This window comes from Phacochoerus africanus, chromosome X (assembly GCF_016906955.1).
Source record: "Phacochoerus africanus isolate WHEZ1 chromosome X, ROS_Pafr_v1, whole genome shotgun sequence".
Taxonomy (NCBI): Eukaryota; Metazoa; Chordata; class Mammalia; order Artiodactyla; family Suidae; genus Phacochoerus; species Phacochoerus africanus.
Window position 1 is genome coordinate 60,141,085 of NC_062560.1, and position 13,222 is coordinate 60,154,306.

The 13,222-nt window shown below is 35.7% G+C and overlaps 2 protein-coding genes across 5 annotated transcripts in view; one reads left to right on the forward strand and one right to left on the reverse strand.

Moving 5' to 3' along the window:
* Positions 1-13,222, forward strand: part of EDA (ectodysplasin A) — a 336,815-nt gene that overhangs the window by 106,367 nt on the left and 217,226 nt on the right. The window lies entirely within an intron of this gene.
* LOC125118494 (60S ribosomal protein L37a-like) lies at positions 1,297-1,661 on the reverse strand. Its single transcript, XM_047765049.1, has one exon. The coding sequence runs from the start codon at positions 1,633-1,635 to the stop codon at positions 1,357-1,359; it is 279 nt and encodes a 92-aa protein (XP_047621005.1). The 5' UTR covers positions 1,636-1,661; the 3' UTR covers positions 1,297-1,356.

Sequence of the window (13,222 nt, forward strand, 5' to 3'; positions counted from 1 at the left end):
GATGTGCTATAACATTTCTTCTGCTGTGAGTAGGCTGGTGACAGATTCTTTGAGCTTTTTTTAATCTCCGAGAAAGTCTTTATTTCATCTTATTTTAAAAATTAACCTTTTTATTTTGGGATAATAGTACATTGGCATGCACATGTAAAAATAATACAGAGACATCCTGTGTACCACTTACCCCATTTCCTCTAAAGGTAACATCTTGTGAAATTATGATACAATATAACAGCCAGGATTCAATATGGTAAAAATACAGAAAAATTCCATTACCATGAGGATCCTTCCTATTGCTCTCTTATTAGCCACACCCAATACCCCTCCTGTATACCTAACTCATGGCAACCACTAATCTTTTCTCCATCTCTATGATTTTCTCATTTCTAGAATGTTATATAAAAGAAATCAGAGTATATGTTCTTTCTTCACTCAGCACAGTTCCAAGTTGTATTTATCAGTAGTTTGTTCCTTCTGTTGCTATAGTTGAACCATTCACATGCTGAAGAACTGGTTTGTTAACAGTTTTGGTTATAATGAATTAACCTGATATAAATATTTTTATACAAGTTTTTATGTGAACATCAGTTTCCATATCTCTGGGATTATTAATCAAGTGTGCAATTACTGGGTTGTCTGGTAGTGATATGTTTAGTTTTATAAAAAAACTGCCAAATTGTTATTGATGCTAATTTTATTATTTTCCATTTCCATTAGCAATGTATGAGTGATCCAGTTTTCCCTCATCCTTGCTACCATTTAGTATTGTCACTGATTTTTCTTTTAGTTATTTGGATAAGTGGGTAGTAATATCTCATTGTGGTTTGAAGTTACATTTTCCTAGTGGCTAATGAGGCAGAATATCTTTTGATATGCTTATTTGGTATCTGTATATCCTCTTGGGTAAAATGTCTCTTGCTTCATGTCTTTTTTTTTTTTTTTTTTTTAGGGCCACACACACCACATATGGAGGTTCCCAGGCTAGGAGTCCAGTGGGAGCTACAGTTCCCAGCCTACACCACAGCCACAGCAACGTGGGATCTGAACCGTGTCTGACCTACACCACAGCTCATGACAATGTCAGATCCTTAACCCACTGAGCAAGGCCAGGGATCGAACCCACAACCTCATGGTTCCTAGTCAGATTCCTTTCCGCTGCACCATGACAGAACTCCTTCATGTCTTTTTTTATTTTTCATTTTCTTTTTTTTTATAAGAAAATTAAAAGGATTTTAATTTCCAAGTCTTTTTTAAGAAAGCAAAATTAATGCAAATAAGAATGTCAACAAACCAAAGTAGTTCTGTTACATAAATTAACCCATTTATTATAGGCTAGCAAAATTTCCACTGGTGGTGCTTCTACTGGTCCTTCAATTCCTTCAGTCTTCTGATGGCAGACTTTACTGTGACAGCAGAAGTGGTGTTGTAGGTCCAGGCACCACCAGCTACCGTTTTCATGCAGGAACCACAGTGCCAGATGCCCACAGCTCGTCTCTTCATCTTGGTTTTGCCACAGAAGGAGCAGGTGTACTTGGCGTGCTGACTGATTTCAATTTTCTTCACCATTTTCCTGAGGGAAGCACCATAATGGGTCCCGTATTTGCCCACGATTCCGACCTTCTTGGTGCGTTTGGCCATTTTGACGCAAACCCGGTCCGAGCCCAGAGAGCTATTTTTCATTTTCTAATTGGAGTTTTTTAACCATTGCATCTTGAGAGCTCTTTATAAGTTCAACATACTACTCCTTTGTTCAGTCTATAGTTTGCAAATATTTTTTTCCTGTCTATAGCTTATCCTTTCATCCTTTTAAGAAGGCAATTGGTCAATTAAACCTTGAGTAAAAGGTTTAATTTGGATGAGGTCCAATTTACTACTTTTAAAGAAATCGATCATGTTTTTGGTACCAATCCTAAGACCTTTTTGCCTAGTTCTACTAGGTTCAAAAGATTTGCTCCTATGTTTTTTTTTTTTTCTAGATGTTTTGTATTTTTTTTTCTTTCTTTTTACATCTGCACCTGCAGCACATGAAAGTTCCTGAGGTAGGAGTGGAATCTGAGCTGCAGCTTCAGGCCCATGCCACAGCCATGGCAATATCGGATCTGAGCTGCATCTACAGCTTGTGGCAATGCCAGATCCTTAACATACTGTGCGAGGCCAGGGATCAAAACCATATGCTCACCGACACTATGTCGAGTTCTTAACACGCTGAGCCACCATAGGAACTCCTATTTGTAGTTTCGCAGATTACACTTAAAATAGTAATCTGGGAGTTCCCGTCGTGGCACAGTGGTTAACGAATCTGACTAGGAACCATGAGGTTGCAGCTTCGATCCCTGGCCTTGCTCAGTGGGTTAACGATCCGGCGTTGCCGTGAGCTGTGGTGTAGGTCGCAGACGTGGCTCAGATCCTGCGTTGCTGTGGCTCTGGCTAGGCTGGCAGCTACAGCTCCGATTCGACCCCTAGCCTGGGAACCTCCATATGCCGCGGGAGCGGCCCAAGAAATGGCAAAAAGACAAAAAAAAATAGTAATCTGTATTAATTTTGTTATAAGGATGAAGTTTAGTTAAAGATGGATTTTTTAAAAATCTATGGATGTTCAGTTACTCCAGCATCATTTATTAAAAAGACTATATTTTTTCCATTGAACTGTTTTTGTTTCTTTGTCAAAAATCAGTTGCACCATAAAAACAAATGAAGTATATGCATATGCTACAACTTATATGAACCTTGAAAACATACTAACTGAAAGAAGCTAGGTATAAAAGGCCACATAGTTTATTATTGAATTTATATGAAATATTCAGAATAGGAATCATAAAGATAGATTAGTGGTTGCAGTGGCTAATGTGAGAAGAGAGTGGGAAGTGACTATATTAGAGCATGAGCTTTCTTTTTGGAGTGAAAAAAAGATTCCAAAATTAGATACTGGGGATGGATGCACAACACTGAATATACAAATGCCACTGAATTATACACATAAAAGGGTGAATTTTATGGTATGTGAGTTGTATCCCAATAAAGCTGTTAAAATAAATTAATTGGTCATATTTTTGTAGGTCCATTTATGGATTCTCTATTCTGTTCTGCTGATCTGTGTACATATCACTCTGCCAGTGCCACACAGTATGATGTTAACTGTAGGCATTTTGTGGATGCTCTTTTTCGAGCTGAAAAACTTCCTTTCTATTCCTAATTGCTGAGGGTGTTTTCGTGAATGGATGTTGGATTTTGTCAAATGTTCTATTTATCAGTTGGCATAATCATATGATATTCTTATTTATCCTCTTGATATGGTAGATTATTGTAATAATTATATAACCAAATAAATTAATTGATTTTCAAATATTGTACCAGCCTACTTGGTCATGGTGTATAATTCATTTTATACAATAGTAGGTCCAGTTTGCTAACATCGTGGTTTTTTTTTTATAATGATTTTTATTTTTTCCATTATAGCTGGTTTACAGTGTTCTGTCAGTTTTCTACTGTACAGCAATGTGACCCAGTTACACATACATGTATACATTATTTTTTCTCACATTATGCTCCGTCATAAGTGACTAGACATAGTTCCCAGTGCTACACAGCAGGATCTCATTGTTTATCCATTGCAAAGGCAAAAGTTTGCATCTATTAACCCCAAATTCCCAATCATCCCACTCCCTCCCCCTCCCCCTTGGCAACCACAAATCTGTTCTCCATGTCCATGATTTTCTTTTCTGTGGAAAGGTTCATTTTTGCCCTATATTAGATTCCAGATATGAGCAGTAATGGCAGATTGCTTTAGAAAGGAACTAGAAAATATAAGGAGGAACATAGAAAAATTATAAAATTCATTTGCAGAAACACAAACTGAACTAAAGGCACTAAAGAGCAGAATGAATAATGCAGAAAAACGAATTAGTGACTTGGAAGGTGGAATAATGGAAACCACCCAATCAGGACAGCAGACAGAAAACCAAATGAAAAAACATGAAAGCAATATAAGAGATCTATGGGATAATATAAAGCGGGCCAATCTACACATAGTAGGAATTCCAGAAGGAAAAGAAAAAGAAAAGGGGATTGAAAATATATTTGAAGAAATTATGTGTGAAAACTTTCCAAATCTAAAGGAAACTAATATCAAGATACAGGAAGCACAGAGGGCCCCAAACAAGTTGAACCAAAATAGGACCACACCAAGTCCTAACATTGTTTTTTATTGAGTTAAAATTCACATAACATAAAATTCACCATGAAAATGTTCAAGCATATAATTCAGTGCTGTTTATTATTATTATTATTATTATTATTATTTTTTGTCTTTTTGCCTTTTCTAGGGCCGCACCTGTGGCATATGGAGGTTCCCAGGCTAGGGGTCTAATCAGAGCTGTAGCCACCGGCCTACACCAGAGACACAGCAATGTGGGATCCGAGCCGTGTCTGCAACCTACACCACAGCTCACGGCAATGCCGGATCCTTAACCCACTGAGCAAGGGCAGGGACCGAACCCGCAACCTCATGGTTCCTAGTCGGATTCGTTAACCACTGAACCACAAGGAGAACTCCTATTTATTATTTTCACAGTGTTGTACAACCGTCACCACTATCTAATTTCAGGACATTTTTAGCATCCTCTAAATAAACTCTAGCTATTAAACAGTCGCTTTCCATTTCCCACTTACCCCAGCCCCTGTCAACCACTAATCTACTTTCTGTCTCTGTAGATTTGGACATTTCATATAAATGGAATTATACATGTTCCTTTGTGACTGGCTTCTTTCACTTAGCATAGTGTTTTCAAGGTTTATCATGTTGTGGCCTGTATCAAAATTTTATTCCCTTTTAAAACTGAATGATATTCTGTTGTGTCAAAATACCACATTTTGTTTGTACATTCATCTGTTGATGGACATTTGCATTATTTCCACTTTTTTTTTTTTGTCTTTTTAGGGCCATACCACGGCATATCGAGGTTCCCAGGCTAGGGGTCGAATCAGAGCTGTAGCTGCTGACCACAACCACAGCCATAGCCACAGCCACACCAGATCCAAGCCGCATCTGTGACCTACACCACAGCTCACCATAATGCTGCATCCTTAACCCACTACGAAAGACCAGGGATTGAACTTGCATCCTCATGGATGGTAGTCAGATTTGTTTCCACTGAGCCACGATGGGAACTCTGTGTTGTTTCCACTTTTTAACTTTTGTGAATAAAGCTGCTATGAACATTGGTGTGCAAGTATCTATTTGAGTCTCTGCTTTCAGTTCTTTTACTTATATATCTAGGAGTGAAAATGTTTAATCATATGGTAATTCTGTGTTTAATTAACTTTTTGAGGAACTGCCAGACTGTTCTCAACGGTGGCTATACCAATTTATATTCCCACCATAAATGCACAAGGATTCCAGTTTCTCCACCTTTTTTTTTTTTTTGGCCATATCTGCTGTGTATGGGAGTTTCTAGGCCAGGGATCAAATCCAAACTGCATCTGTGACTTACACCACAGCTGCAGCAACACTAGATCCTTAACCCACTGCATCAAAGTGGGAAATCCCAACTTAATCAACATCTTAATCAACATTTGTTGTTTTCTCTTTTTTTAAGTACTAACCATCCTAATGGTTGTGAAGTGTATTGTGAAATCTCATTGTATTTTTTTATAATGATTTTTATTTTTTCCATTGTATTTTGATTTGCATTTCCCTAATGATTAGTGATGTTGAGCATCTTCATGTGTTTATTGGACATTTGTATATCATCTTTGAAGAAACATGTATTCTAATCCTTCTCTCATTTTTCATTTTTTTTTGTATGTCAAATTATAAGAATTATTAATATATTTTAGATATTAATTCCTTATCAGAGAAATGACTTGCAAATATTTTCCCCCATTCTGTGGGCTGTCTTTTCACTCTCTTGATAGTGTCCTTGGACGCACAAAAGTTTTTAGTTTTGTTGGTGCTGTGTATTTTTTTATTCCATGAAATATTCCTTAGCTCTGTTTAGGGATGCAGTTGAGTTTCTTCGAAATAGTTTAATCCTTTCTGATACTGTTTTTAAGATTAGTTAGTGGAATACAGAGAAGAGCTCAGTTTATCTAGTACTAATTATTCCCCATTCTTTAGGCAACACCCTAGTGGATTATTCTATTCAATGACTCAAGAAGTATAAGGTTTTCCATGCTAACTGACAGGAGCAGGCATTATTCCTGGACATGCATGATTGATCACTGGGTACCATTCCCTCTAATCTGTTTGGATGTTATTCCCCTGGCCTTGGAGGCTTCGCATTCATGCACTGGCACCAGTCAGTACTCTGGTGAATATTCAAGTGGAAATCTTTAACAGACCTCTAGGATTTTTTTTTTTTCTGTGCTGCTCTCTCCTCTCTGGTACACTATTCTGTGCTTAAGAATGAGATTTCTTGGTCTTTAGACACTGAGCTCTGTCTCCTCAACTTAGGGTCTGCCAGCCTCCACCCGGGTTCTTCCTCTCTTAGAGCACTGAACTGGGACAATCATTGCACGTACTTTATTTCTTTCCAGTTTCTCAGGGATCATTCTCCATCGTTTTCTGATATCCAGGGTCTTATAAAGGTTTGTTTTATATATTTTGTCTTTAAAAAAGTTTTTATTGCTTTGTTTTGGTTGTTTCAGGCTGTTACTCTGTCTTGACCAGAAGCGAAGTTGTCACATTGTTTTAAATAATAACTTTCTACTGATAGCTCAAGAGAAATCTCTAACTCCAGAGACTTCCCTGAATTTGTACAGCCTCAGGTACTTTCGACATATCATATTTGAAAAGTTAAACATAAAAATTTAGTAGGAAGATCAGCCTAATCATTGTGTTTGTTCTCCTGGTTCATTTTCCAACCCTGCCCTCTTAACTAACTAACTAACTAGAAACCTTTTTCCCTCTGTAAGGCACTCCTCAAATTATTATTCTGTATCGAACAGAAAGGGGCATTAAGGAATGTGTTATAGAATGGCATGGCTGCCCCTACTGTCCCCGACCTCCCATGTTTAGGGATAAGCTCCATGAATCCTAGTTCTCCTAGTAAAATATTATGACTCTATTATCCATGAATCTAACTTCTAAAAATTTATATTCAAAACCATCTTTTAAGATTCTCTCAAGTTTCCTGCCCCCATGAGAAGTGTTCCTTCTGTTTTCAAAACTCATATCCCTGAAATTTCAGACAGAATTCATTTTTTTCTAGCATTTTTGACAGACATATTTGGGTCCCTCTCCCCCATGCCGTTCATGTTATGGTCTGACTATGATAATATCCCATTTTATCCCATCTTTCAAATAAAGAGACCTCACTCATCCTTTTAATCTATTATTTTCATACAGCATCCTTCCCTTCTTTATCCACACTAATCCCTTTGGTCATTTATTTCTATTCTATCTGAAGATATAAACCAAGAGTTTATATCTGGAGTTTTTATATGTTATAATATTCCATACTGTATCTAAAATATTGGTATCATAGTATGATAGAGAAGGATAATTTCCTTCTTTTAGCCTTTTTTGAAAATTCCCAGTATTTCCAAAAAACTTTAAAGTTTTAAAGATATCATATAGATTTGATGTCTTCTGGAAATATTTATTTCTTTTTTGGCTTATACAATTAATTTAGAACACATAACATTGTAAGTTATTTATATCATTACTCAACAAATTTATACCATTATCTGTATAAAAAATCACCTAATTGGTGTAATGTATTTTGTAAGCTCAATTTCTTATCATTTGTTATGAAGTCAACAAATTAGAATAGCATTGCTTTAAAGAACACCAAAATTTGAAATAAGGGGGTTATACAGGGTAGTTATATACTATAGCTGTCTCAACATTTGTTCTTTCTTTATTTTGCTTTTTTTCCATTTTTTAAAGTTTTATTTAAGCATAGTTGATTTACAACATTGTGGTAATTTCTGCTGTACAGCAAAATGATTCAGTTATACATGTACCCATACCATTCTCTTTCAGATTCTTTTCCCATATAGATCATCACAGAATATTGGATAGAGTTCCCTGTGCTATATATAGCAGGTTCCTGTTGGCCAGTAGTTCCATATACCACAGTGTGCATATACCAATCCCAAACCTTTATTTTGGTTTTGATGCATATTATGGATAAAATCCTAATTCATACATATAAATAACCCTAAATGCCAGCAAATTTTAATAGCTCATCTTGCAATCATAGATTATTATTTAGTGCACTGATCTTAAAGCCTAAAAGAAGAGTAGTAGGAAACTTTTATTTTGAAGTTGAATCATTTACTGATGAGTGCGCATATTCTTTAAGAATATAACAGAAACATCCTAAACTCACGAATAAGGGAATAAATTGTAATGGAGTACATTAACATCTTCGTATGTTATTTTACAATGGGTTCTTATAACACAACAAAGGTGTACGTTGCACAGATGTGCACAGGCTCAATTTGATGCCAGGCAAGTCTTAGGCACATATGCCATAATATTACTTTTGTTCTAAAATTTTATGTGAGCAGAAATGTATATCCCTAAGAGGAAAGATGTGACCTTCCTAATCATAAACCTATCCAGGAACTTCTGTGTGTCTCAGCAGGTTAAGAATTTGGCATTGTTACTGTGGTGGCTCAGGTTGCTGTGGTGTGGGTTTGATCCCTGTCCCAGGAGCTTCCACATGCCATGGGCACAGCCAAAACAAAACAAAAGCTATCCAGAATATTTTAAACAAATGCACATAAATGGAAGGACAAGATTTATTTTCAGGTTTGAACAAATACTAGTTGACTTGCTAAAACAACTTAAAGAATAGGTGGTCTTGAACATTATGTACTTAGTATATAACATAGGTATTTATGTTGATAGTTTATAATTTTTTCTTCAGCTTTTAAAATAGCTAAAAATATTGTAAAAAATATTGTAATGATTTTCATATTAAATATTGCTAGAACCTCTGAAGCACCTCTGTATCCTAGAATTCTGTGGAATATATTCTTAATACCATTCAAAATCTAAATATTTATTATTACCCTTTGGCTAATTTATTTTTCTTATTTTTCCTCAAAAAATTCAGATGGTTTTAGTCAGGGATTATTTTCCTTCACAAAATCTATAAGCCTTTTCTCCAGTGTCTTATGGCAATGGTTTCTTTTCATTCTATTTCATTTTTTAGACAGGTTTTATAAACTTGCTAGTTTGTGGTTCTGTAGAGATCTCTAATGAATGTTCGGGATGGCTGGGTAGGTATTTTGTTGACAGCTCCTCCAGCCCTTTGGTATAATAGCCATAAATCATGGTAAGTTATACTTTTATGAATGGTAATTTTGATTTCTTTAAAAATATTGGGTGATTGAGACCCTAATTGATGTAATTATATATAGTTTGTCATTTTTGGACCAAGAGTTTTCATTAGTGAATTTAGTACATCTAACCTATGTGTTTCATAAGGCAATTTGGGGATAAAAGACTATCTAATATCCTCTAGGTTAATACTGACTCACAGGATTTATTTGTTTAATCTCTCTGATGGTCCTTTTTCATCTCTGATTATATCATTTTCACTATGATCTTCAGGTGGCCCCTGTCACTTTTGTGTATATTGTGTGGTATGACCAGAGCCGAAGTGAACTAGACCACATTATTTTGCCTCTGTTGGTAAATGAGTTTTATGGAAAAGAGATGTCTTATTAAATTACCCCCAAAACAAGGAACAACCATTTCTGTACAACATAGTTTTATGACATTGAAGATAAATTAGCATTTCAGGGGAAAATTTGCTAAAAATACATGTATATATTGAATATGCAGCATACAAAAACAAGCTTATACCTTTTCTTGTTCAAGGAATTAATTTTACATGGGCCTCCAATAAATATACATTCTTGTAGATTGATTCCTCTTCATGTGATTTACGACTCCTGTCATAAGAGACACTGCTGGTTTTTTGTGACAGTCTAAATTCCCATTTATATATGATCAAATCTATATAATGATCATATGTAGTTGAGTTTCTGAGGTTTATCTTTTAATTCAAGCCTTTTATATAATCTGGAATGTGTAGGTTTTTCCCAGTGGTATTTACACTTGATTATACCGGTGTAATACAAAAGTCAAGATTAATACGCTGGGATTTTAGAAATGCTGACAAGTAGAGGCTCCCCTAAATATAGTTGGGACTTTCATTAAACATTTGAATTCAAACTGGTAAGCCAAAGCGAGGCTTTATAGCTATAGATAAATGAAAGGAAGTATGGTTTTGCCATTGGTCCTTAATACTATTGATTGAGGAAAAAATAACTGGAGGCAGGAGGTGAGCCAGACTCCTAAACAGTGATGAATAGTGATCTGAAGCCCATGCCACTAAAGGTTTAAGAGTTGGAATGCCAGGGAAGTACTTGTGAAATGTCTCCTCCGTGATCTATTTAGACAGTTCAGGCTTTTGAGTGCCCCTTCGTTTTCCTTTCTTGAAGAGCTTGCTAAGTAAGCCTTCTAAAACTTTTGGGTACAACATGATTACATCCTATGGTTTTTGACAATTGAAGGGTTCATTGGATTTTTATGCTGGCTGTTAAGTACAATAATCATTAGTTTAACATCGTATAAGAGGTCTGTCTATCTATCTCCACTTACTTTTGCATTGCAGTTAAGGCAGTCTCCTGTTTGAGCTTGAATCTTGCCACTCCAAGTTTCTTAGTGATGAAATTGAGAAAACCAATGACTGACCCATGAACCTTTAGATTGCTCCAGCAAAAAAAACACTTCCTACAATTTTTTAGTCCAATCTTCTTCCTTGGAGTCAGTGCACATTTTCTGTAAAGGATCAGATAATAAATATTTTAGGCTTTGTGTGTTATAAGGTCTCTGTCTCAACTCCCCAAGTCTGTTCAGTGCCCAAGTAGCCATAAACAGTACATAAATAAATGGACATAGCTTTGTTCCTTATAAAACTGTAATTTCAAAAATAAGCAATGACATTTCCCTAAAGAGTATATACAAATGACCAACAAGCACATGAGAAGATATTTAACATTATTAGTTATTAGGGAAATGCAAATCAGAATTACTTTGTACCCCACTAGAATGGATATAATTTAAGAAAAATGGAAAATAATAAGTGTTGGTGGGGATTTGGAGAAATTGGAGCCCTCAAATGTTGCTGATTAGAGTGTAAAATGGCATAGCCACTGTGAAAACAGTTTAGCAGTTCCTCAAAAAGTTAAACATAGGATTATTATATGACCCAGCAATTCTACTCCTAAGTATATACCCCAAAGTAGTAAAAACAAATAGTTGAATACTTTTACACAAATGTTCATAGAACTGCTGTTCACAATAGCTAAAAGGTAGAAGCAACTCAAATATCTGTCAGTGGGTGAATGGATAATTAGTGGTCTATCCATACAAAGGAATGTTATACAGCCATAAAATGGAATGAACCTCAAAAGTATTATGCCAAGTAAAAGAAGCCAAACACAAAAGGCCATATGTGATATTACTCCATTTATATGCAATATCCAGAAGGGATAAATTTGTAAAGGCAGAAGGCAGATGGCGAGGAACTATGGGGAGACAGGAATGACTGCTGAACAAAGTATAGGGGTCTCTTTTTGGTGGTGGTAAAAATGTTTTGGACCTGGATAGAAGTGATGCTTGGATAACACTGTGAATGTACTAAATGCCACTGAAAGGGATTAATGGATGCAAACTATTGCCCTTGGAATGGATAAGCAATTAGAGCCTGCTGTATAGCACTGGGAACTATATCTAGTCACTTATGATGGAGCATAATGGAGGATAATATGAGAAAAAGAATATATATCTATATGTGTGACTGGGTCACTTTGCTGTACAGTAGAAAATTGACGGAACAATGTAATCCAGCTATAATGGAAAAAATAAAAATCATTTTCAAAATAAAATGGTTAATCTTATGTCATATGAATTTCACAACAATGAAAAAAGTTAACAGGAAGCAACTCTGAGTGGCCATAGCTTCTTGATCTCTGCTCTACCTAATACATGAATACCTTCTATTTTCTACTCTGTGAATTATCTTATTCTCTGATGTCATTTTGATTACTTATAAATATGTTGTGAAGCAGCAGAAAAGGTTTTAGCCATGATGCAAGTTGACTACCAAGAACTGACAAAGCGTGTAACATCAAAACGTTCTTTCCTAAAAATAAATAAATGAATAAAATAAAAAATAACACACACACACACGCACAAAGTTCTCTGAGGACTTTATCAGTCACTTTAGTATTTGTGATTTAAAGACAGAAACAAAACTTGTGGCTACTGGTCTTAACAAAAAAGTATCTATTAAGCTACCTACATGAATGTGTGTATTTGTGTATATGAGTGCATTTGTAATGGAAGAAAAAACATTAATAGAGCATATAAGAGTGAAATCCTATGTATGTATATAAATGTTTTATGTGTATAATATAAATAGTATGTCCAAGGGTTGTTACATCTTTACCCTATTCTATGTAGAGGTTGGCAAACTAGGCTCTCATGCCATATCCAACCCACTGCTTATTTTTGTAAATAGATGGGTTTTTTTTAAAAAAAATAGGAGCTTTATTGATATACAACACACACATCATATAGTTCACTAATTTAAATTGTACAATTTAATGATTTTTAGTACATTCACAGAGTTGTGCAACCCATCACCAAACCAATTTAGAACATTTTCATCACCTCAAGAAGAAACCCTTTACCCACCAGCAGTTATGCCTCACTCCCACTCTTGCCCCCAGCCTCAGACAACCAGTATTCTACTTCCTATTTGAATGAATTTGTTAATGAGGGAGATTTCATATAAAAGAAATCATCTAATATATAGTCCTTTGTGGCTGACTCCTTTCATTTCTCATAGTTTTTATAAGGTTCACCCATGTGGGAGCATGTATCAATATTTAATTTCTTTCTCTGGATGAAGAACAGTCCATTGTATGGAAGTACCACATTTATTTACCCATTCATCAGTTCATGGACATTTGGGTTGTTTCCATCCTTTGCTATTTTTTTTTTTTTTGGCTGCACCCATGGCATTTGGAAGTTCCCAGGCGGGGGGTTAAACCCACACCTATAGCAGTGACCTGAGCTGCTGCAGTGACAACACCAGGTCCTTAACCCACCGAGCCACCAGGGCACTCCCCTTTACTGTTATTAATAAAACTTCTAAGAAAATTTGTGTAAAGTTCTTTTGTAGCTTTATGTATTCAT

Coding starts and splice junctions, on each gene's coding strand:
- LOC125118494 (XM_047765049.1), bottom strand. CDS start 1,635: ATGGCCAAACGCACCAAGAAGGTCGGAATCGTGGGCAAATACGGGACC.